This window comes from Gloeophyllum trabeum, assembly GCF_000344685.1.
Source record: "Gloeophyllum trabeum ATCC 11539 unplaced genomic scaffold GLOTRscaffold_00004, whole genome shotgun sequence".
Lineage (NCBI taxonomy): Eukaryota > Fungi > Basidiomycota > Agaricomycetes > Gloeophyllales > Gloeophyllaceae > Gloeophyllum > Gloeophyllum trabeum.
In genome coordinates this window covers 1802289-1825309 of record NW_006920413.1, presented here as the reverse complement: position 1 = coordinate 1825309, position 23021 = coordinate 1802289, and the positions used below count along the sequence as shown (strand labels likewise).

Here is a 23021-nt window from a genome sequence, read left to right as displayed (position 1 = left end):
CGCATACCTGCAGGAGAGTACGAGAGTTCACGCAGAGGTGGGTAGAGGTACTGGAAGAGTTCGAGATCACCGCTGCACCCACTTTAGGCTATTTAACCCTATATAACTGCCGAAGGATGCGTTCTTTTTCGTCACCATTTTCCGTTGGCAACTTATCTTATCGTCACAGCATGCATACAACAATAAGCTTTTGGCACCAGCAGGTTCAAACAAACAAATAAGCCGTACGTACACTGTCGTGATTCTTACCAGAACCTGACATATGTCATATGATATGTAGCCACGTTTCGGTAGACCATTGGCAGTACTAGTAGGTGGTCTCGTGCTACGACATATGTCACATAGACAGCTGCCTACGACTACATAGGCAGCGAAGACCCGCAGATTTAAGAGTTAATCCGATTATAGGGTCGACGCTGGCGGATGTAACAGAAAAGATCACTGATCTGTCACATAGAGCGATCATGTTATGCCACAGAAGGTAACGCCCCTTTGCTGGAGGTGCTACGCCAGAAGACGTAAAAGCAGTCGGGCGGTGGCTGCTTCCAATCCGAGTCTATCCTGCTTTAGGATGTGACTTCTCGTAGCTGCGTCTTGTCCAGGCTGTCCTGCGGTCAAAGACTTGGCCGACTTTCATTTCCAAACTGAAACATATGTTAGAATCAAGAATACTCTCCGGTTGTAGGATACTAGTTGACCAGAGTTGATCATCAGCGAGACCAGTGCACTGACAGCATCTTTTGTCTCAAAACTCGTTCATTGTTGACCACGACGACCGGCCCGACTGAGCGGCATCATTGGGTCAACGGAGACCTCTTGCGGCGGTCCTCCGATGTTAACATAGCACCGTTGCTGATACTTTTCATGCGGACGACTCGATATAGACCCAACGTCTGTTGCGACTGGTTCAAAATGCCCGGGCAATGTCTATGTGCTCGTCAGATCTGCCTGGAGCACGCTACTTAGTGAAATTCGATAGCATCGCTTACCGCTAGTCCCTCCATGGAATATCCTGGAGTTCAGTACTCAAAGAACAACCAAAGCCAGAGTGAACTGTGAACTAGGTGCGGCGCAGTTTACAGGCAGGCAGGCAGACAAACAAAGATCTGGACCAGCTGCGAGGCTATTCTGCGAAGTCCACCTCGACTTCTCCAGCAGTCTGTCGCCTCCTTCATATCAAGGAACCCCCGCAGTGAAGCCTGAATGGAACCGCGATCATGCCACATGTGTGTGAATATTGGTCCAGCCTCAGAGCACGACCTTTTCGTATGTCTTGCGCATCCGGCCTTGCAACGAGACATAGGTCGTGTACCTTGACCTACTTCCTTCTTTCTCCAGTTCAGGCTCGCGCTGGAGACAAAGAAAGAATGGGGAAAACGTGAATATGCATACTCCATACACAATAGCACGACTTCGGCGCGCATACCGAGGAGTCCCAAAGACTGATCCGAATAGGTGTGGCTTACTCGGACATGGCCGGCACCTTGAGTATGTACCTCGACCCTAGGTCCATCCTCTTTAAGGACCGAGTTCCTTACAAGTCAATCATTTGCATAAGAGCTGAATAATAGTTCAACAAGCCCCACCGGATAAGTCACGAAGCAGTGGCCGTGAGCGACAATTGGCTACAAATCGGACACACCGCCCCTGCGGACGTATCAATACCAATGGTCGGCGAGGTCCTGTCCTGTCCGAAAGTGTCCATAAGGCGGCGACAATTGCAAGCCACGAACCGGGATCTGCCAAGCTTGAGCTAAGTATTGAGGCTAGTGCCTGAGTCCTCGACCAGTGACGAGGTTCTGACGTTAGTCTTTGTTCCTCTCGTCCTCACAAACATATGGACAGCAAGCCCGCATGATTGGCAATGTAATTCATACGCGTCCGTCGTCGTAATTGCTTCGGCCGGTACATCAGGCAGACCGCCATCTATTATCCTTTGCAAAAGGAATCCCAGGAGCGCGCCGCTGGCGGGATCTTCTGATGCAGTTCCAGATGACTGCCACTAAAATTCACCCTGGCATGCTGCAAGAGCGCGAAGCAGATTCAAACGCACCATGATCATGCCGAAGTGGATGAACAGATTTCTCGGGGGTGGCATGCAGCCCCAGCCGCAAGTCCGTTAGAGCTTCAGCCTGCTTCCCATTGGCGTTCTGAGACGTAACGGTAGAGCACAGTACTAAGTATACCATGGGGCCCGTGTACACTTTTCTACCATGCGTATGGAAGTAAGTACTTACTGGACCCCTTGCCACAAGATTTCCACTTCCGTATGCCAGTCCGGATTCCGGCTCCGTAGATGATAGAAGCTTCTTGCTGCGGATCCTCCGACTCCGATGCCTTAACGATTCCCATCGACGTGTCCCCCTGCACTTCGGGTTCCCCTGGCGGTGAGTGCACCACGCGATCAGATGGAATCAAACGTCTTGACATTGGAACTCAGTTCGACGCTGTTCACTTCCTGGCAGTGCCCTCGTCCTCCGTGTATGCTTCTTTATGTAAATATCATGACATCGTGCTTGATGTTACTCACATTCATTTGAGGCGTGATGAAGGCTTCTTATTCACCGGTGAGTTGCCGGAGTGCCTTGCTCCGGTACTCGCTTGCAAACGACAGCTGAGGCTCGCGGGAGCGTTAAGACGCCGCTAAGCGTCGACAAGCGCACCGAACGTTACAGACAGAATGAGCACGTCGAGGACACGACCCCTGTCGATCCTGTTTGCCGCCATCACCGTAAACGCAATTGAATCCGGATGATACCGCGAGCGTCTGTCCCGTCCCATTCGCAAGATAATAATATGGATGCCAGGCTGACAAGTCCATGTCAAGCATCATGACTACGCTTACGGCGTTCAGTGTCTTTGTCGCTATACGAACTCTGTTGGCTAGCTGTTTAGTGGGCAGCATCATGACAAGTGAGCGCCGTAATATGATCAGCTTGCTGACTTGGATACGGGCTCATCGGCGAGGATGCCTATCATTCCTTGGTGTGCTATGATATGACATCTCAAGGCAAACACGATACAGTTAGCAAGATCACGCATGTCATCAACTGGGATCAAGTCACCGCAGGCATGCCGTTCAGGATGATGCCGTCGGCGGTCGCCCTGATCATCGTTCCTGTGCCGTCAGTACTAGTGTGATAATAGGGCTAGGTCGATCTTTGATACATACTGCTATGCCAGCTACTGAGGTATGGCAGTGATGTGCCGGTCGACGACTAGTCGACCAAAGTCAACAAAGTCGACAAGTCGTCGACTAGTCGACAACAGTCCACGGTCGACCGTGAGAATAGTCGACCGGACTGATGCGTGGAGGCCTGAGCCAATCGCTGACCAGGAAAAGATGTCCCTGGCCTGGCCCTGGCCAGTCTTCTCGGCTTTTGCCTTCGGGGGGAAACCGCTGCATGCTGTTCGTACACCGTGGGACAGTCGACAACGCCGTGGGACAGTCGACAACGCCGTGGGACAGTCGACAAGACTTACGGTCGACGCGCCGGACTGTCGACTAGTCGACAAGTCGACGGGTGGACTGCACGGACTAGTCGTCGACCGGCACAACACTGAGGTATGGCATATGAGAATACGATGCTCTTAGTCTGATTGTCCAACTCAAAATTTTACTGAAGAAGACCTCAGCACTTCAAGGACGTGGGTTGAAGGAGAGCTTGGGAGAATAGGCTGTGTGCTAGCTCCCTAGTGATGTGATTTCTGACTCGAGCAAGGCACGAGAATACGCGTCCGCAATCCCGCTGATTATTCGCCTCGAGATTCCGATGTTCTACTGCCCTACAAGACGAAGTTGTGGCATCTCGATCGATGGAGGCACTACACAGCTCGCTGAACATAAAACGTGCGGATACGAATCTGAGACCTTACACAGCGTGGGTCTCACGTAGGATTGAGTCTTCGAACGTCGTTACCTTGGAACCCTAGTCTTTGTCAGGCACGCGTAAAACCTGTTATCAGGGAACGCACATGCATACCCAAGTAGTACTGCTGAGCCTGGTGCTCACACACATGCGATTCACCTTTGCTAAACTGTCCCTAAATTGAGCAAATGGCCCTAAATTGAGCAAATGGCAACGGCGCAGAAGACGTTGTATTGGGCCAGAACTGACGCTCCACATACCTTCGCTTTCCCGATGAAGATCGAGTGGTATCATGGTGATTGCGTTGCACCTAATCCAGGTTCTCCTAGATGCTGTCAATTTGTGGGTCCAATACATTCCCTGTGAACAGCCGAGTGTTGTTGTCAATTGATTTGTGTAAGCCCAAAGAGAACCTGTTTGTCACTTAGGCTCACCGTTGCTTCTTGGTCCAAGTCTACAGGTTTAGACCATTTCGCCTCCCTTTATGGCTTTCATAACACGGAGACAAGCTGAAGTCAATGAGCAAGTGTCACCATCAGTCCGTGACGACTCTCCCTGCGGCAGCATAAGACATTCGTTGACCATAAGACAGTGTGGCTCCTGACCTAGGAGTGAGCTCAGAAAAGAATTCCTCGACGATGTCTTCTTCAGTGAGACAAGCTTTGATGGTCACGAAAGATACATCGGCTAGACGCGTGAGGTCGAACCAAACAAGCAAAAAGTGAGGCTTGACTCCATTCTACCGCTTGTGAACACTGAAGTAGGGATCTCACGCGTGAAGTCAAGCGATATACCGTACATCGACTTCGGGGAGCAGACCATACCGCAAGGAACTTCTTGCTCGAATGTTTGCATCGTTCGTGTAGGCCAAGTGGCTGGATCCAGATCATCCGAGTGGCTTGAGCGAAGCCTCCAATTGAAACGAATCCGGCCGCAGTAAAGAAAGAGTACCAACGCCCTCCAACTAGCAGACGTTAAGTCAGAGACAGCTTGCTCTCAGCTCCGGTGGACTTAGGTTATTGGTGCAACGCCCATCATCCTTGCAGTCCTTCCCTGAAATGCGGGACCTGCTGACAGTAGAAGAGCTCAGTGTACTCCAGATTTTATACCTTCACGTCCGCTGAGCTCATTTTCGTAGCCCGCTTCAATCTTAGGGGCCTCTCCACGATCGCTGGCTTGTTTATGCTGCATAATTCGGGCTTCCTGGATCTTCTCGCACTCGCCTTCCTCGGACTCGACCTCGTCGCCTGTCGTCGCCTGAGTCGGAAAGGTCATCACTGCCGGCCATGACATAAGGTTGTGGTTCTGCGCCGACAGAAGAATCCTGGAAGCTTTCGAGGACTACCGAAGTCAGTACTCAAGAACACGCTCTTGCTCTAACTCACAGTCTGAATATCCAGAGACCCGGGGAAGCGGCTCTTCCGCCACCCCTGCGTTCAGATACTTTGGCAAAGATCATGTACTGGAGACCATTCAGCACGAAAGAGGCGACTTCCAATGCTTGGCAAGTGCAGTTTGAAGCGCAGTGTTGCTCAGAGAATGACCCTCAGCCAGCATAGGTCCTCGCAGCGGAGGAGCACATGAGCCGTGACTATCAGTCCAACGTAGTAACACAGACGGAAACCCAGCCCGTGTTCAACAGCGGTCCCCGGGTAAAATCCTGTTGGTTTCGTCCTCGTCACTTTTTTCTGCTCGAAGGCCAATTTACCACCCTAGTCCGAAAGTATCGCTAAACTTGACAATTACGAAGTTCATCATGATTTCCAGGGATTCAACGTCGACCGCGAGCAAATTGAAGACAGTCTCAACAGAACTCTGCGCGCGCTGGAATTCCGTTATCTTCTCCATAACGTAGCTTCAGGAAATGGCGAAAGAGCAAGCATATTGATTATTCGAATGGTCGGCAGACGCTTCCGACATGTGCTATTTATGGTTGTAGTGCACCTTCACGATCAAAGCTGGATGTGGGGCTTATGTACCTTAGGTGTGGACTTTTAGATCAATTAAAGAAATTAAAAAAATTAAAGCGAAGGAGAGAGAGAAAGAGAAGGGAAAGACACTCCGTTCGGGCCCCGTGAGCTTCAGAAGGGGTATGTTATTGAAAGGGTATACTAGTGCTATATTCAGGGATCTCCCTCGCTTGAAATATCCCTCGAGGCTAGTTTCTTCGGTTTCCACAGCACATGAATTTTGCTTCGCGGCTCTGCGCGCTGTATTAACTCTCTGGATAGCTTAAGGCAAAACCTGGTGGTATTTTAAGTTTGAATGGTCACCTCTATGTATATCCCACTGCTCATGTGAATTGCAAGAAATTAAGCAACCTGGAAGTCAAAATCATTTTTCTTTCGGCGGCGCTGTCGCGCCGCTCACTTTATGCATACCAAACTTAATGAATCACTTGTCACTTACCCACCTATAGTACTTCTACCTAGCTATGTGTCCCGGATCTCACAGTACAGATATAACTCTTCAGCCCCAATTTTGGGAGTGAAATAGCACCATAAGCGGCAAAAGAGCGCATTTCCGGACAAAAATTCTCCAAAAAAATATATCTCTTTCATTTTACAAACAGTTGTGGATGGGATGGCTTCAGTAGGAAGCTTGCACTCGTCGTGAAAAGGTAGGGAGGCTGGAGGATGGCATGTGCATGCGGTGCCACAAGTGTGAGAACACCTACCGAATACAGTATAACAATTCGAAGTCCGAACTATATCATTCAAACTCAGTTATAGATCTATTTCGCCACGCCTATAATAGTATAACTGGGATGTGGCTATATACTCGATCACTTCATTGTCATAGCCATTGTAACGCCAGCGGCAGGAGAAATACATGATACATACAAAATGAGTACTAGTAGACCAAGAACCTAATGTACCTGATAATAAAGATGATTGCGTTGCGAGCAGCAAAGATGAGTGAGTGTCCGAGTCCCAAACGAAAAATAATACTACAATGCGGTATATCAACCAGCCGATAACAAGGAGAGAGTGTGCGAGGGATGCATGCATGCAGGAGATCGCGAGTCCTACTTGAATATCAAGTCCGTGTGGTCGAGGGTGTCCGTCCGTTGCGGCCTTCTTTCTGCGACTCGAGGACTTCATTCAATTTGCGTACCCAAGTCGAGGCCAGGATCGGGCTGTCCGTGGCATAGGAATGCGACTTATTATTCTACAAGGCACCTTGCTCAGTAACCGGAGCCAGAAAGTCGCAACAAACACTCACAGTCAGCACCACAAACTCCCTTTCGCCCTTCGGCTCGACGCCGACAATGATAGTCTGCGTCATCCGCTCCTTCTCCTTATCCGACGGTTTGAAGAACAACTCGCTCTTCACCGCGATAGAGCGCTCGGTCTTTCCTTGCTTCAAGCACACCAGCCGGTGCGAGGTGAGCACGAGTTGCCGAGTTTTCATCTTCCGCGGCGTCACAGCAATGGCGAGCAGTCGACTGGCACGCCGCCTAAGCGTACTAGCCTCCACCGCAGAGTTGAAAAGGATGTTCTCTCCGGGTATTAAAATCTGCGACCTGCCAAAACATGCAATTCATCAGACACATCCCCAAAGAGGATGGAAAAGGAAGACATACCAATCGAATTCGACCGAAGGCCCATTCCCTTGTATAGGCGTCTGCGCCCTATTCCTCCCTCTATCAAACATCATCGCATCCAGCGCCGCGCTCAACTTCTCCACCGGGCTCCCATCACTCGAGCTGGTCGCCGAGCCCGTCGAGTAACTCCCCCGATCCCTCCTCGTCGGCGAGGGCACGCGTATCGGCTCCGCCAGCGACCCACCCGCACCGTTTGCATACCACGGCACTTCGCCCATCGGGCCCACTTCATGCGCGTACCCATTCGGCACGTGCTCGTGCCCCGTCGAGCTCTCCCCCGGCTGCTCCTCATCCGACGCCCAGCTGATCTCGTCCGAGTCGCGCCCGTTCATCAGGTTATCCCACTGCGCGTCCACGTCCCAGTTCGCCCCGTACGCGTCTGGCTTCTGCTCCCGCTTCACGAGCCCGGACTCGAGCGGCGGCGCCGGGTCTTTCCACAGCGTCTTCCAGTTGATCCCGGCGAAGAATGGGTGCGCGCGCAGCGCTTGCATGTCGTTCGGGCTCCCGGGCGGGCCAGCGCCCAGACGCTGCTCCGGATCTCGCAGCTAAGATTGGGAACGGTAAGCAGTGCATAATAAGGTTTCACGGGGCGTCGATTGACATACCAGCAGTTTCTGTACCAAGTCCTTCGCCTGCTCGTCGAAGCCCTCGGGGAACGTGTAATCGAGTTGCTTGATCTTCTGCCATGTCAGGTATTCAGACAACCCCTGGAAGGCGAAGCGCCCGGCGATCATCTGATATATAATGCACCCCAAAGCCCAAAGATCCGAGCTGAGCGCCGTATCAGCATGTAGCCGCGTGAAATTCCTGTCCAATGCATACCTAGGCGTTGTTTCACAAGCCTCCAACAACTCTGGTGACACATATTGTGCAGTGCCCACAAATGTTTTGGCTTTCTCCTCTGCAGAACAGAAGGATCAGTTAACTAGTCACGGTCACGTGATCAGCCGGATCATGGTACAAACCTCCGGAATCGAGTAATTTGCCCGTGCCAAAATCAGTGATCTTGATCCGGAAGGCGTCATCTAGCAGCAGGTTCTCTGGTTTCAAATCCCTGCAACGTCACTTGTGAGCAACACGACAAAGGCGGTTGCCGGGCAACATGAACGATGCGTGTATGCGTACCTGTGAATGACGCCCTTTGAGTGCATGTACTCGAGCGCGTCGACCAGCTGCGCGGCGTAGTAGCGCGTACACTCTGTAGATAGCGAGCCCATCCGAGATATGCGGGATTGCATCTCCCCGTTCCTGGCCAGGTCAAGAACGAAGTCTGCACCCGAGAACGTTAGAAAAGCCCAAGCCCATCGGGGCCATGCGGAAAAACTCACACAAACTCCAATCATCGTGGAAGGCCCAGTGTAGCCGGACAATACCCGGGTGCCCCGACCCGAGTCTTACTAACGAGTTCTTCTCAACCATGGCGGTCTGCATTTTCTGGTTCCGCTTCAGGTGGTTCTTGTCGAGCACCTTGATGGCATATTCCTGTCCGGTGGCTCTGTAGACAGCGCGCATCACCTTGGAGAGGCGTCAGAGATGAGAAACTAAGGACAGCGACACTCGGCGAAACTTACAGTTGAATACGATCCCTCGCCCAGGATCTCTCCGAACTGGAAGTCGGAGGCCACGACACGGGTAGCAGAGCTATTCCTCGACCCCCGGACTCGGGAGGCTGCTCGAGAACTAGCTCGTGCTCCGGCCTTTGCGTCCCGGGCCAGTTGCCGCTCAACCTCCTCATCGTCAAGTCCGAGCTCCTTCGAGAGGTACGCTGGCGGCCTAGTGGCTCTAGGAGTGGGAGGGGAAGCAGGACTGCGTGAACGGGGCGAAGAAAAAGTTCGGATTGGTCGAGGACGGGGTGTATTCAAGACTAGGGAAGATGTCGAGCTCGAGCTCGAGGATGACGAGATGACCGAAGCATTTCTGCTCAGGTCCGCGAGAGTTGGGACGTGCCCCCGCGAGTGTTCGGGTGAAGGGGTAGTGACCTCAATTTTCAGCATGGTGAAAAGCGTAGCGGACGGCGACGAGAGAGTGCGGAGGCCGTCGTCGGTGTAAGAGAATAAACAGAAGAAGAGGACGGGACGGGATGGAAGTGCGCAGAGAGGGGAAAGAGTCGGCGATTCAAAACACGTTACTATCGTCACCAGCTGCTATTTCCGCTTGTCGGCAGTACACAGGCGTCAAATCCAAAGTCCAATCAGCAGTCCCCCACACCGCATCCAAGTTACCCCACACGGCACCCAGCAGAGTCCCTTGCGTCTGCCGTCCTCTTCGCTGCGTCGCCGGGTCTTGCGTCGGCACTGTTTCTCTGCGCAGCCTGCGGCCCTGCGTACGATGGTGCAGGCTGATAATCGATAGACGAAAAATAACGAGCAGGATAATATTCCGTCCAGATGGTTTTACGTCCGGGAGTCACAGCTCAACGGTTTGGCTGCCTGTAAACTCGGCCTGGGCCGGCCCAGGCCCCCGTCTTACTGTTGCTTCGGAGGCCTGGCCCGATCGCGCGACAGCCAACGGCTCCGGTCCCTCGGTCCCCCGGTCGGCCCTCAAATGCGAGGAACGCCGAAATCCACCTATCTCTCCATTCTGCACCGCTGCGCCCACAATTAATGTGCTCTTGGTGCGTATTTAACGCGTCTATTGGTGCCCCGGATCTCCTGCGTTCTATTGCGGGGCCGCGCATCACAGGAACTGCGCAGTTGCACGCAACAGCCACGCCTTTCCAGACTGTCGCCGTTCTTAGTAAGTGAACCGCTTGCAGAGGTCGGTCGCGACACACGTTTCTCTCATGCGATTCGCCACCTGCGTAATGCAGGGCGCTAAGGCTTGAGAATAACCAGCGGATCCTGCTCAATCATTCTCTAGTCTCCGCAATTGCACTCGAGGCACCACCCCATTGAATACAAATCCAACCCCGTAGATATCCTCAACCTAGATCCTTTGCTATCGCATGATCGAAGGTGATCGTGCCCATTTCATTGCCAATGGCTGTCAACATCCCCGCATGGTATTGGTGCGCGCAGCACAGCCTCCTCTGCAGTATTATTGGCGACCGTCCTCCAGTAAATATGTTCCATCTGAACCTTCCGCTCTGGCCGGCCCCGGAAGTTATACATAGCTGGTTGGCTTTCTCATTTTCTGCCGCGGCAGAAATCGGAACAGCTTCAAGTTCACAGAGCTGATTAACCCTGCACTTCCTAATCCTGGACGCCTACCTTCGCTGGTAAGCTGTTCCCCGAGGTGCTGGGACACTCAGCTCTTCCGTTACTGCCACACCGGCGTCTGTAGCATAACGGGAGGGCGGAGTGGCTCAGCGCCTCGCCTATAGATCCGAGCCGCAAAGCCCATGGTGCAGGTCAAGTGCAGGTCAGAGAACGCAGGAGGCTGCCAGTGCCTGCCTGAAGTCCGTCGACCCTTCGCGTACGCGTCCATCGCTATGCAGAGTTCATTCTCCTCGCATCGTCTCTCCAATTCCTTCAGTTTCGGAACTTGAACTTCAACGAGAACCCCGCCGTCTCTCGCTGATCCCCCGTAAATGGCAACTTTTACTAGACACTGTCGTTCCTCCACGTCTCCGTCTCCTCTCGCCTGGGTTTATCTTATCAGAATCGGGCAGGTACGTCCTTCAGCTATGCTTCGCAGCCTGCAGATTCTAGAGGAGGAACCGCGTGCTCTGCCTGCCCCATGCACGCGGAAGCCCCGCTCGCGGTTCCTATCTGGCTCGTACTGCGCAGACACCCAAGAAAACTGTGATCGTCGCGCCTAATGCTATACGTAGCGCAGCTATCGCAGTGCTCATTGGACCGTCGCGGAACGGTTTGACCCGCACCCTGTCAGCACGACGTAAAATATAGGGAACGTTCGCAGACTTAGTAAGTAACCTGGCTCTGGCTTGACTAAGGTCTTCTCGAGTGCCAGTATGATTAGTAGTCGGGAGAGGAGGCCGGGCTCAGGAGCTTAGCATCCAGGTGCAGGGTTGGGTCAGGTTTGCTCCCACCCGATTCGACGCTTCTAGACGTTCCCCTTTCAAATTTCATCCCCCCCCGGCTTTCTCATCGCTATTTACTGTACCACACCTTCGTCCAGGTACGGATAACACTCCGACCCGCCGGCCCACCTCCCATATCTTCCCCGCCACTCACTCCGCACGCTTTATTTCAGCAGAGTATGTACTGCAGATACTCCCTTTGAAGCCCCGGATGCTTCCACTTCCCTCGGCAGCGGGGAAACCCAGGGCAGATCCTACTCATTTTGACACGCATTTCCTAGTCGCCGATCATTCTCAGTGAGCATGATTGGTCTCGAGCAGATATGCTGCTCGTTTAGAGGCCGAAGGGCGGGAAACACAGGCCTATAATGTGGAGGAGGATCCTCGAGGGTACGTGTGCGTCGGTCCGGCCGGCGACCAAACTGATCAGCAATTTCCTATAAGAAGCGGTTAAGAAGTACTCCTTCGTTCGGGCGATTCGGGCTCGCGACAGAAGGACAGTTGCCTACATATTGATCTGCCCTTTGTATTCGCCATTCTGCCGCACGGAGGGTTCAGACCGGGACGGAGGCTTAGCTGACTAACGGCTTTTCTGAACGCTGGCACAACTCAAGTACCATGGAGAATACCTAGAGGAGCTTTGAAGTTCGGTTCTTTCCCCCCGCTCCCCAACTGCCCTGTGAGACATACAGAAGTCCACTGCAATGCGCCGACGTATGACAACCTAGATTTAACAATGTTTCTTGCCCAGACCAGGACTCTACTCCATTTCCCTCTCGATGCCCGCATTGTAGGTCGACTGATGCCAGATCATTACAGTCAAATCGAGGATCCGTCAAGAGACGTTGGAAACACCGATAGCAGATGGAATTCGATCGCTACAAGGCTGGAGGCGTGCGTATGGAGTAGCTATTCGTGCAGACATTGTGGTAAGTGAAGGGTAACAATACAATCCCAGCATCAACTCGAGAGAAGCGAACTGCACTGGTCACGCTGGAGAGGAGGGTATAAGTACATGTCCATTCAAAGGGACGAGGTCGTCTGGCTATCGTGCGCTCTGGGTGTCGTCGCTTTTCGACGGCGAGAGCGTAGGCTGCACGGATTTTGTGAGCCGATTAGGTCGCGCTGACAAAGAAATTCACTTACGGAAAGATTGCCTCCCTGGGAGGAGGATGGTTGGGGAGTCGGGGACGGGGCATTCGAAGGAGACTCCGCGGGGGATGGCTTCGCTTGTGTCGCAGGGGACTGCGACGGAGATGCAACCGCGCTCGCTGAAGACTGCGGCGCACTCGACGAATCCGCTGTTTGCGAGGGAGACGCAGACGCAGATCCGCCGGACTTGGAGGCCGAGGTGACGTTGCCGCCAGTAAGCGACGACGCCGACATCGATCCGGATACTACAGTGCTAGAGTGATTCGCAGAGCCTGCGGTACCGCTCACTGCGATAGACTTGGCAGCTGCCTGAAGCGCGTCCAAGCTGAGAGCGAGGTTGTAGGTGGTGGGGACGTTCTTTTGCGTCAAGTGCAGCCAGGGGATCCTATAGCCGCCCTCTCCGACCCTTTCGCAGAAGTATAAGTCGACTAACCCCGACTCACTGGTTGAGACCGACTTACAGAGTTGTGGCGACGGAGAACACATCCAGGTATCCCAGAGGAATAATGCCTAGTGATGCAAGGGCACCCTTGACCAGGACAACATTACCAAACGTCCCGCTATTGGCAGTGCTGTGCGGCGGCACCACGAAGCTGTCAAAGGCTTGGTCGAAGTGTGCGTAGATGTCACCGTTCACACCAGAGTCGTCCTGGACGAATTCGATGACGAGGGGTGTATCCAGAGGGTTGCTGACCTGTAGCGAAGTGAGCGACGGATAAAGGATACCGGGGTACGGACTTACATCGAAGTTGATATCCACTATGTTATCGAATAGGGTAGACAGGCCAATGTAGACGTTGATGTGTGTGATGATGGGCGGCACATTCAATCCTGGGAAGCGGCCCTGAATATACAACAGCAGGCCGTAATGACTCTGACTGACCTTTCAGACTCGTGCTAATCTCGAGTCCCTCGAGCGCAGATTGCAAAGACCCAAATGGAGTACTGCTTGAGTCTCCTTTGATGGATAGTGGCAGAGTGTCACCGGTTTGGAGGAAGTCGCTCAAGAAACTCTATGGTGGCGTCAATATAAACATCTGTTTTCATCTCGAGTTCGATGCATACCTGTGCGACAGTGTCATTCGCGTCGTTTGGCTCGTATCTGAACTCAGTAGGAACAACATTTTCACCGGGTAAAAGATTAAATGGCTTGAGGAAGTGTCAGCCCCGTATATTCCTATATAATGAACGTTACGGACCGAAATATAGGCACGACCTAGCGACACGCCCTTGTAGGAGACCGGAAGGGCGATATTCACTGTCTGGAGGGAAACATTCGATGGGTTTTGCAGGGTCGTCGTGAGGGGTGATTTGATATATTGGTTTCCTCCATCGCCGCCACTACCAGTTATAGAGACATTACTCAAGGAGGCTTGGTGGCCGAAGCCATTGATGCCTGCGCACTATCAGTACATTTCAATGCGATTGACTGCGAGGCTCGCCCTTACCTTCCAAAGAAGACGGGACATTGAATGGGATGCCCGAAATGGGGATATCACCTATCGTTGTCCGTGCGACCACATTTGCAGTGCCTTCCAGGGTGAATGACGCAGACGACTGATCCGTCACTTGCGCAAATAATGCTTGGAAAGCACCGTTGTCAAGCGACTTGAATTGCTGATCATGAAACGATATGTCAAGATCTACTAGATTGCCAGTGGAGACACCGCTTGGAGTATCGGCTCTCGGAAGGTTGAGCTACAGGATGAAAAACGTCAGCTGGATAGTCGCACTAGCGGTGAGGAGAGAATATGCATGCCTCAGCAACATGGGTTCCCCCTGAACTCAGCATGATATCTTCCGCAGATTGGACGACTTGCAAGGAGAAGCCGAAAGGATTCTTGTACTGCGCAACGGTAGAGTTCGAGCTTGCAAGAGGACTCCATGTCTGATCGTCCTCGGTCATTACTATCCCAAAGTCATGCAGCGCAATAGACTCAATAATCTACCAAAAGGGTAAGAATACACCTTGATCCAAGATACGAAACGACACACCGTGTACTTCTTGCCGGGCAGGATCACCTGGAGTTCAAGTGTCTTGAAAGCCTGACTGAGCCACCCGACTGGCTGGCTGGAACCAGAAGGCTGCACGGACTCGCCCCTCACACTCAGGGTTTGGTTGTCGCCCGCTAAGAAGTGCGAGAACAGTTCGCCGATGGCATCCAAGTCAGAGCCACTTTGGGGAATGATACGACCTGAGAGATGGGTTGTAGTAGTGGTTTGTGGTGCTAAATACAAATTGCTTCCCGAGAGGGCTGAAAGAACATTAAGTAGCATGCAAATTGGAGGAAAATACGGTACGTACGACCAATCAAAGTATCGTTTCCGAAGTATGCTTGGAATCCAACCGTTCCTAAATCGATGCCTAAGTCTATATAAGATGTTAGGGGACGAGCAGCAGCGTTGCGTTGCACGAGATATACGCACTGGAAGGTGAAGGTATCATTGAGTCAGTCTCAATGTGAATACCACCGGCGGGATCATCGCTAGGCAGATTGAAGTTGCTAATGGTGACACCAGGTAGATTATTGAAGGCCTTGAAGGACACTGTCTTCGATAAAGACACGTTGTCAAAAATCGTGCCAAGGGCCGTGACGCGGAGCTTGTCCGTTGATATAGTCCACTCGAAACTCTCCGTGTGCAAGAGTTGAGTGGCGAAAGTAGTGAACCTGTTCGAACATCATGATCAGCTTCAAAGTAGCACAACTCAGGCAGCGACCCACGTGGACTGATCCGTGATAGTAAGGTGGGCATTGGTCTCGTAGTCTGAGACACCCGTGTTCGCAGCCCCGCATACTGCACGACATCAGTTCGTATACTACGTTCAAGGGAGCACAACATACTGGGTTGCAAGGAAATGGTTGCGATATCGCGACCTTCCCACGAAACACTGATTTGAATGAGCTGCCGTTCTGGTTCATGAGAGAGGGAACGTACGTCACTGGCTCGGTAAAGGTGATGAGCGCATCTAGTGGTCCTATGTCCGTCAGGGAACCTTTCAAGGATAAATCGAAGCCGTCGTCTGATAGATTACTACAAATCCTCGGCGTTAGCATGATAGTCAGATGGGTCGTGGTGGACTCACGTTATGTTGGCCTCGCTGAATGCTAACTTAGCATTGTCCACTAAGCCTTGAGTGATCGGAGGGGCTACGACGCCGATCAGGTACAAGGCCGTAGCATCAGTCTTCGCCGGATGTAATGAGAATCACATATATCCTATAATGTTGTCATACGCACGATCGCTGGCACGTTCGACTGGTTGAATGACAGGTCGGTGGTAACTGGGCGTCGACGTCAGCGAGGGAAAGGTTGTGGAGCGTTACACTCACAGTCGTCGATTTTGAAGGAACTTTCCACAGCGAGATTCACTTGCATACCCTTCAGTGCATTCAGAACTGCGCCATCTACGTCGAACTGTGACCCGCTGCAACTTAATCAGTAACACGCAAAATGTTACTGGTTATGAATATACCTGACGCAAGTAGAAGAGTTGGGGTCGACTGTGGCATTGATCTATTGTATATTTTTAGCAAGATTCCTAGGAAACAAACAAAGCATCATACGGATGAATGATTGTCCGGATTATTCAGGACTATCTGGAAGAGGTCCGGTAATGGCCCCAAGCTCACACCGGCATCTTGAGAACGATACAGCAACAATCGGATGATGTTGGCTGGGTCAAGGTCGAACTTGAACGGAAGTGATGGTGACGTAACATTGGAATGCCCGTCGGCATGTATAGGTGATGAAGACACATCGACATGATCGATAAGGCCCAATGTGAGGTCGCGATAAACAGCCGATGCAGTGACCTCCAACAGGTTTATACTGGCCGTGAATGGATTAGCCAACGTGAAGGATGCGGTGGCGATACCCGTCTGAGCGATGTCCCTCGGGAAAGTGAGGGACGTGCTGGTGATCAATGTCTGGTGCAAAGCGGGTATATTGACAGGAGAAAGAAGAATTCCCGATAACGCAAGTTTAAGTGAATCGATGGACGTGGAATCCATAGAGCCTTGGATAGATGTGCTGGATTCGACGCCCTGGATATAGTTCTCCAGAAGGTGCTGTCCGGCACTGACAGAGTCACCTTGAGGCGCGTAGTGCACGTCTGGCGAAGTATCAGTCTCATGATACAAACCCTCTCACTTGATACTCACCTATGGCGTACGTTGCATTCCCTGGTATAATGGTCATGTCGCTCTAGAGGATGTGACATTAGCTCCGATAAGACGGACACGTTCGATCTTATGACCTACCACATCGGCAGTCCCCACATTTGCATTTCTTAAGGGACGGGACCCTCGTTAATTATCGCATTAGCTTGCAGAGAATCTTCACTTACTCGAATATCAAAGAGAATGAGACGTCGCCGGTTCCAATTGTCAAGTTACTAGGACTATGTGAGTGCTCCAGCCCAGGCACAGAAAGCATCGAAGTACCTCGGATTGAACAGGGATGCGGTGGTCTTGATGAGCAAATAATCAGGATAGCCATGGTTCACGTCGAGACTCTCGACCACCGTGGGTCTTGTGCTTAGACCCTGTAACCCTGCCAGCGACGTGTCTACAGCGAAGCTGATACCGGTGAGCGATAGCAGCCCAACGGCGGTCTCGGCGTCGGTATTCGCATTGCCAGATAATCGCATGGTCTGGGTTTGTGAAGTGGTCGTGGAAGCAACGAATTCGTTGAAGGTCTCGTGCTGACTATCAAAGGCGGCAAAGGAAACATTTTGAAAACCCAGATGGATGACGCGCGTCTGAACGTTTGTAGTGCTTGGGCCCTTTGGAATGACCAATTCTGCAAAATCCTGCCCTTGATATCCCACCGTTATATTCTGTTCCAGTGCGGTAATGTCAATCGGGAATCCGAACGGTATCTGGAATGCAGCGTCGGTGGAGTTACTGCCAGACGTAGGAGCATAAGCGTCATCCGTGCTGAATAGCAGCGTCATCTGGTTCAAAGTGATAGACTTGATGATTTCAAGGTCGCCTTGATTGGGAAGAACGGAAGCGACCTGTAAGCTCTTTATGCCTTCATTCAGCCAAGTTACCTGAGTGGAATGTGAGTTAGGGCCAACTTCGACAAAGGTGTGATGGCTCACGCCGCTCGGCCCTGCGCTGTCGCCCTGGATGACGATGGGACTGTCCCTCCCGTGAATGAAATTATTGAAGACAGTGGAAACATCTTGAAGACCCTCCGACGTAGTCTGTGGTACGAGTCTGCCAGATAAGCCCAAGGAACTGGTCGACTGCGCCGCCAAAGTAAATTGACTATTCGCAGCGACGGGTCCCAACATCGTGTTCCCGAAATATGTATCAAACCCGATCGAATCGAGTTGGATGCCGACTTGTGAAGGCTGTGATAAACAGAAAAATCAGTGCACCTTTTCGGTCTCGTTCATGGCTCACTTACATTAGAAACACTAGAATTGACAGTAAGGTGAATACCGCCAGCAGGATCATTCGTGGGTAGATCGAATGAATCAATAATGACACCGTTCTTCAGACCATTGAAGCCCTTCAACGTCACTTTCTTGGCCGTGAGGTTGATTCCAGGCACGTCGATGCCTAGCGAGCGGCAGAACGGTCATCACTGCTCTGGCAGGCAAACTCTTTCCTGTTGTACATACCAATAGCAGAGACTGCAGCACATGTCAACGCCTTTGAGCTTCGCTGTTCACTCATGGAACGTACCAGTCAAATTTTCCCCGGCAATTTCCCAGTCAAAGGACTCTTCAGTCAGGAGGACCTTCGTGAAGTCCGAGAGATGATCCACATCCGCGACTTCAAAGGTTGCATCCAAGTCCAGTTGAGCCCCGACGTTTCCAGTTAACTTGACGTCTGGCATCTTCATTGAACCCAAGGGCTTTCCGGACCACGACACTGTGAGTCCTGAGCCGAAGACAATGTTCGCGTCGACTATGTGCAAGGAGGAGCAGGATCAATATTGTTTTTTTTTCACCGCGAGCTGTGCTGCACTTACACGGCCCGGCGTTTGTAATGGATCCACTCAATTTCGTCTCTGTCCCCCGAATTAAATTATATCGGCAGCGTGGCGACTGATGACCACCCACCAAATGAATTTTGCTTCGGGTCAGTGATGAGTACCGTATCGATGCTAGTGCAACATAGGCATGTAAATTTCAGCTCTTACAGTTATCACTTGCTACTTACCCCAAGAGGGACTGTGTGACAAGCTTCTGTACTATGGGTTGCGCTAAGATGGGCAACAACAGATTCAGGCTCTCATCAGTGACAGTCGGGACGCCTTTTTGGGTGTATTGGAGGGTCGTCTGATAGTCGCCTGCGCAAAACCGTCAGCCACATGCCTCTGGCGGATGAGATGTAGAGACCTATATTGACAACGGACGTCAATTCAACATCGGAGCGCAATTGTTTGAATGCCGCATCCACGAAAGTGGGCAGGCTAAAGTTCCTAAGGCAGGATTCAACGATGTGCACGGCACTGTACGATCGGATTTACTTACGTATAAATATTGTCACGACGAGATGACGAGTTGGAAGCCGGAGCTTCCGGCGACGTCTGGACATACTGATAGCCTCCCAATTCGACGATTCCGTCCAATTGCTCGGTACTCAACCCGGCATCAACCGCGAGCGCCCGCGTCAGAGTGAATATGGCTGGGGGATCCAGATTCATATTTAAGTCGAGTGAAGGCGAGGTTGTAGTCGTATGGCCGGGCGACGAGAAATTTGTGGAAGTCTGGATACTACCCAAGTTGATACCATACGACGACACTGATGATTTGATTTGAGTTATGTCGAGGCCCGCAGTGAATGGGTTGGCAAGGTTAACGGTAACATGCGAGATATTATTGTCACGACCAGTAGAATTGAGAACTAGCATATTTATCAACCTCGTGTCCGGCCCCCTCAACGGTATTGACTTACCTTTCAGAGCGGCAGACTCCAAAAGGTTGGTTTGGAGCCCAGGAAGTGTGGTATCGATATTGAGGGTCTGGAAGGCTTGGAGAAGGGATTGCACCTGCGTGCTCTCTTGGAATCCGGCAATCTGAAGACGGACATCTGGTCCGAAGTCAATTGGATTATGCAAGATAACAGCCCGCATAGAAGAACGTTCACGTACCTTTCTTGCCAACGAAGTCATTCAAGGTCTGTGATCCTTGAGAGTTCTTATTGGGCTGTTGATAAAGTCTAGTGAGGCATTGAATTACCACACAATTAAGACCAGCAGCGCACCTGGAAAGCACCCTGGGCAGTTATGTTGTTGTCACCCATTTGAAGTGTAAGATTCGGTAACAAAGTCGTGCCGACCATGCCACCGTCCCGGAATAATTGCAACGCTGGCATATAAATGTCAGCGCATGTACCAAACATTCAAATGTTCAGTGTACTCACTCAAGTCGCCAGTATTGAGAACCAAATTCGAAGGGTTGTGAATCGAAACTGGGTGAAACAATAAATCCTACTAACGTAACATTACCATCACTGCTACCTACCATTGATTCCAAGGGAGATGTAGTCCTGAGTACCTCCCAGCACATCCACTGAGTTGATGACCGTCGATCCTTTCAGACCTTGCAAGCCGAGCAGACCCGAGGAGACATTGAACTTGATCGGATCGAGCGTAAGTTGTCCGACGCTCATATTAGCAACCGCACGAGCATGCCCAACCAGGAAGAAGTCGGAGCTGTAGAGGTCGGTCAGATCGGCGTCTGCGTGCGGCTCAGGTGAGTACGACGTAGACCTAAAATAAAGGTGTACGAACTGAATTGGGAGAAGACAGGGTGGCTTGGGTCAGGACATTCCATGTGCGTGTCCTGGATGCTGATGTTGATGTAACCTTGAGTGAACGAGCTATTGACAACGTTAATGGCCGAAGTCGACGCTCCCAAGGGCTGGGTACCCGATTAGTGACTTTATCTAACCGTTGAACTATGCAGCGTAACCTACCGTCGACAGTCCAGCCACAACAGAATCGTTCTTCGTGATGTTGAACGTATTCTGGATTTCTCCGATCGAAAGATCAAAGCCGAAAGGCAGCTCCATGGAGGCTTTCACCGAATTGCTGTTAGCAAGAGGGCTCCACGAGGTATCTTTAGTAAACGCTAGGGCGAAAGTACCGATGTCGATGGCCTTTATCGGAGAAATGGCACCGCTAGCGGACTTGAATGGCACTGTCAACTGCAAATTTCTCAACCCAGCAGTAAGCCAGGAGATGGGCGCGCCATTGGTCATTATATCCGTGTGTCCAACTGCAATGACTGGAGATGCCTCTCCGTTGAGGTAGTTCGTGAAGAGCTGGGAGACCACGTTCAACTCGTTCGTTTCGTTGTGAGGAATCAGGGTGCCGGTCAGTCTGATGTTATTGTCCCCGGGAGTCTTATGACGAGGTTAGCTCGCGGCGCAGGGTTCGAACACGCAGGCATACCATTTCCACATTATAGCCAGTTCCCTCGCCTAAGTATACGTCTTGATAGTACAGATCAAAAACTATAGTTCCAAGCGTGAGCTCGAACGGACTGAGAGTCTTGTAAGTCGTTGTAAGTTTCTCGCATAAACGTGTCTTACCTTGGATTCGACAAAACGGTATCCGTGGCGAAGTTGATACCGCCTTTCGGATTGTCGCTCGGCAGCTCAAGGTCTTTCAGAATAACATTGTCGCTGAAGTTATTCATGCCTAAGACCGACGTTAGTCCTCGTTTGTTTGACCTCTCCTTTACCCCTTACCGGCTAGAGTGATCTCCTTCTTGAATTTAATCCCATGCGACACCGGGAACTTCAGAGCCTGCACCTTCAGATCGTGGCTCTCGAGCCGCCAGGTGAAATTCTCTCGCGTGATCATCGCGCCCGCGAATTTACCAAATGCATCCTCATCTGAGATATTGAAGGTCGTGGTCTGGTTAATGTAGGCTCGCTTTGACTTCGCCGAGAGACCCGACATAGTCATCGAACCAAGCGGAACCTCGTTGCCTCCATCTAACCATGTCACGTCGATCGGCTTGGTGAAGTCGATTTTCGCGTTGAAAATACCCGTGTGCGTCACCTGGAAGAGCCGTTATAGCGCGTCTCGTGGAAAATTATGGGAATCTACTCACGACTCCTTCCAGAGCTAATGTGAAGCTGTAGAAGAGCTGGAATCAAAAAAGTAATCTACAAGTCTGTCACCGCTACTCACGAGGTGTTCTGGGGTTCCTGGATAGCGGCTTTGTCAATGTTCAATACCGATACGTTCACGACGTGCTGGGCGATTGCCGCAACCACTGGGAACAGTAAAATAAAGAGCAGAGCAATTCCCAGGAGAGACAGTACGATGTTCGTAATGATGAACCATCGCCTCTTGTACAAGGGGGGCTTTGGCTGAGCTGGAGCCGTGGCTATTTGCTCGGTCGCACTCCCTTGCCCCGTATACCCCGCATTCCCCGCACTTCCTTGCCCAGAAGCACCAGCCGCCGGTGCAATGGCTGGAACATCTTCAACACCGGCGGGAGGCGCGACGTGGGCTGGAACCGGACACCCGTGTTAACGCGTACGATGGGCAAGGAAATCACGGACGCGTCGCGCACCTGTTAACCCGGCGGTTGAGTCGGCACCTAGACTGTGCGTGCTCGCGCCCAGATTGCCCTGTCCAGCACCGAAGATGCCGCTGCTGATTCGGGCCCGGTTGACTTCCTCCATGTTGGGTGCGACCCTGGGCGACGGGAGAGTATGGCTGGAAAGCACGAGCGTGCCCCTCAAGGAAAACAGATGCTACCGCGGAGGGGTGTTATACCGGAGGCCCCCCCCCCCGCTGCCCTGGAACATCTCTCCGAGGAACGGGGGATAGTATGTGAAATGAAGACATTAGCGAAGCAAGGGGAGCGCGTGGAAATGGCGTACGGAAGGTCAACAAGCAGGTCACTCGATGGCCCTTGGCCAATGGCGACGTCGCAAATCTACGGGAATGATTGATTGAGTTCATCAAGCAGAGATCTCATCGACAGTAACCGTCACGAGTACAGTCGACTCTGTCTTAACCCATAACGGGTCGTGGAACCCAAAAGTTATGGGTTTCTGCAGACTATGGGTTACCAGAACGTGTGACATTATGTGACTACCTAGTACGCGTGACAGACAGCCTATCCGGTATAGGCCGGACGTCGTTTATGACACCGTTTAGATACGGAATCTTGAGTCTGGTATGGGTTATCTTCTGAAATACCACGAGAACCAAAAATTAAGGGTCCAGATGGTCCAGATTCTCGTGAGAAGGAGACCTGTACCTTCCTAATATAGGTTGTTTTATGGGTTATGACCCTTCAAAAAGCTATGGGTTATGGGATACGGCAGACTTATGGGTTTTTACTATCTACCATGTCAGTGGAAGCCAAAAACCTATGGGTTATTACAGGTTATGGGTTATGACAGGTATGGGTTAAGACAGAG

At 51.7% G+C, this 23021-nt stretch overlaps 5 protein-coding genes across 5 annotated transcripts; 1 reads left to right on the top strand and 4 right to left on the bottom strand.

The window, feature by feature from the left end:
- Nucleotides 1-2002: 2002 nt before the first annotated feature.
- On the bottom strand, nt 2003-2430 carry GLOTRDRAFT_92429 (uncharacterized protein; the record flags this gene model as incomplete). Its single annotated transcript, XM_007866297.1, has 3 exons — nt 2003-2022; nt 2054-2176; nt 2238-2430. The coding sequence occupies 3 exons, from the start codon at nt 2428-2430 to the stop codon at nt 2003-2005; spliced, it is 336 nt and encodes a 111-aa protein (XP_007864488.1).
- Nucleotides 2431-4955: 2525 nt separating this feature from the next.
- GLOTRDRAFT_92428 (uncharacterized protein) lies at nt 4956-5717 on the bottom strand (the record flags this gene model as incomplete). The annotated part of the gene is made up of 4 exons (XM_007866296.1): nt 4956-5193; nt 5255-5369; nt 5488-5581; nt 5616-5717. 4 exons carry the CDS (start codon nt 5715-5717, stop codon nt 4956-4958), a joined length of 549 nt encoding a protein of 182 aa, XP_007864487.1.
- Nucleotides 5718-7415: 1698 nt separating this feature from the next.
- Nucleotides 7416-9470, bottom strand: GLOTRDRAFT_37872 (kinase-like protein; the record flags this gene model as incomplete). The annotated part of the gene is made up of 7 exons (XM_007865718.1): nt 7416-8021; nt 8082-8247; nt 8299-8377; nt 8442-8530; nt 8602-8746; nt 8805-8991; nt 9048-9470. The coding sequence occupies 7 exons, from the start codon at nt 9468-9470 to the stop codon at nt 7416-7418; spliced, it is 1695 nt and encodes a 564-aa protein (XP_007863909.1).
- Nucleotides 9471-11808: 2338 nt separating this feature from the next.
- GLOTRDRAFT_110544 (uncharacterized protein) lies at nt 11809-12096 on the top strand. Its single transcript, XM_007866295.1, has 2 exons — nt 11809-11848; nt 11903-12096. Exons 1-2 carry the CDS (start codon nt 11827-11829, stop codon nt 12040-12042), a joined length of 162 nt encoding a protein of 53 aa, XP_007864486.1. The 5' UTR covers nt 11809-11826; the 3' UTR covers nt 12043-12096.
- A 21-nt stretch (nt 12097-12117) lies between these two features.
- GLOTRDRAFT_120580 (uncharacterized protein) lies at nt 12118-22274 on the bottom strand (the record flags this gene model as incomplete). The annotated part of the gene is made up of 45 exons (XM_007866294.1): nt 12118-12551; nt 12605-13016; nt 13072-13304; nt 13353-13441; nt 13494-13623; nt 13676-13759; nt 13810-14006; nt 14059-14308; nt 14370-14555; nt 14606-14865; nt 14916-14981; nt 15038-15279; nt 15334-15406; nt 15454-15500; nt 15548-15643; nt 15696-15796; nt 15850-15893; nt 15942-16036; nt 16085-16125; nt 16176-16723; nt 16773-16815; nt 16872-16899; nt 16958-17005; nt 17055-17971; nt 18028-18182; nt 18245-18256; nt 18309-18533; nt 18598-18636; nt 18689-18732; nt 18789-18918; nt 18968-19050; nt 19103-19475; nt 19527-19661; nt 19723-19777; nt 19836-19939; nt 19995-20042; nt 20096-20311; nt 20365-20494; nt 20550-20978; nt 21028-21118; nt 21168-21276; nt 21327-21642; nt 21695-21719; nt 21775-22099; nt 22163-22274. 45 exons carry the CDS (start codon nt 22272-22274, stop codon nt 12504-12506), a joined length of 7434 nt encoding a protein of 2477 aa, XP_007864485.1. The 3' UTR covers nt 12118-12503.
- Between the last annotated feature and the right edge of the window lie 747 nt (nt 22275-23021).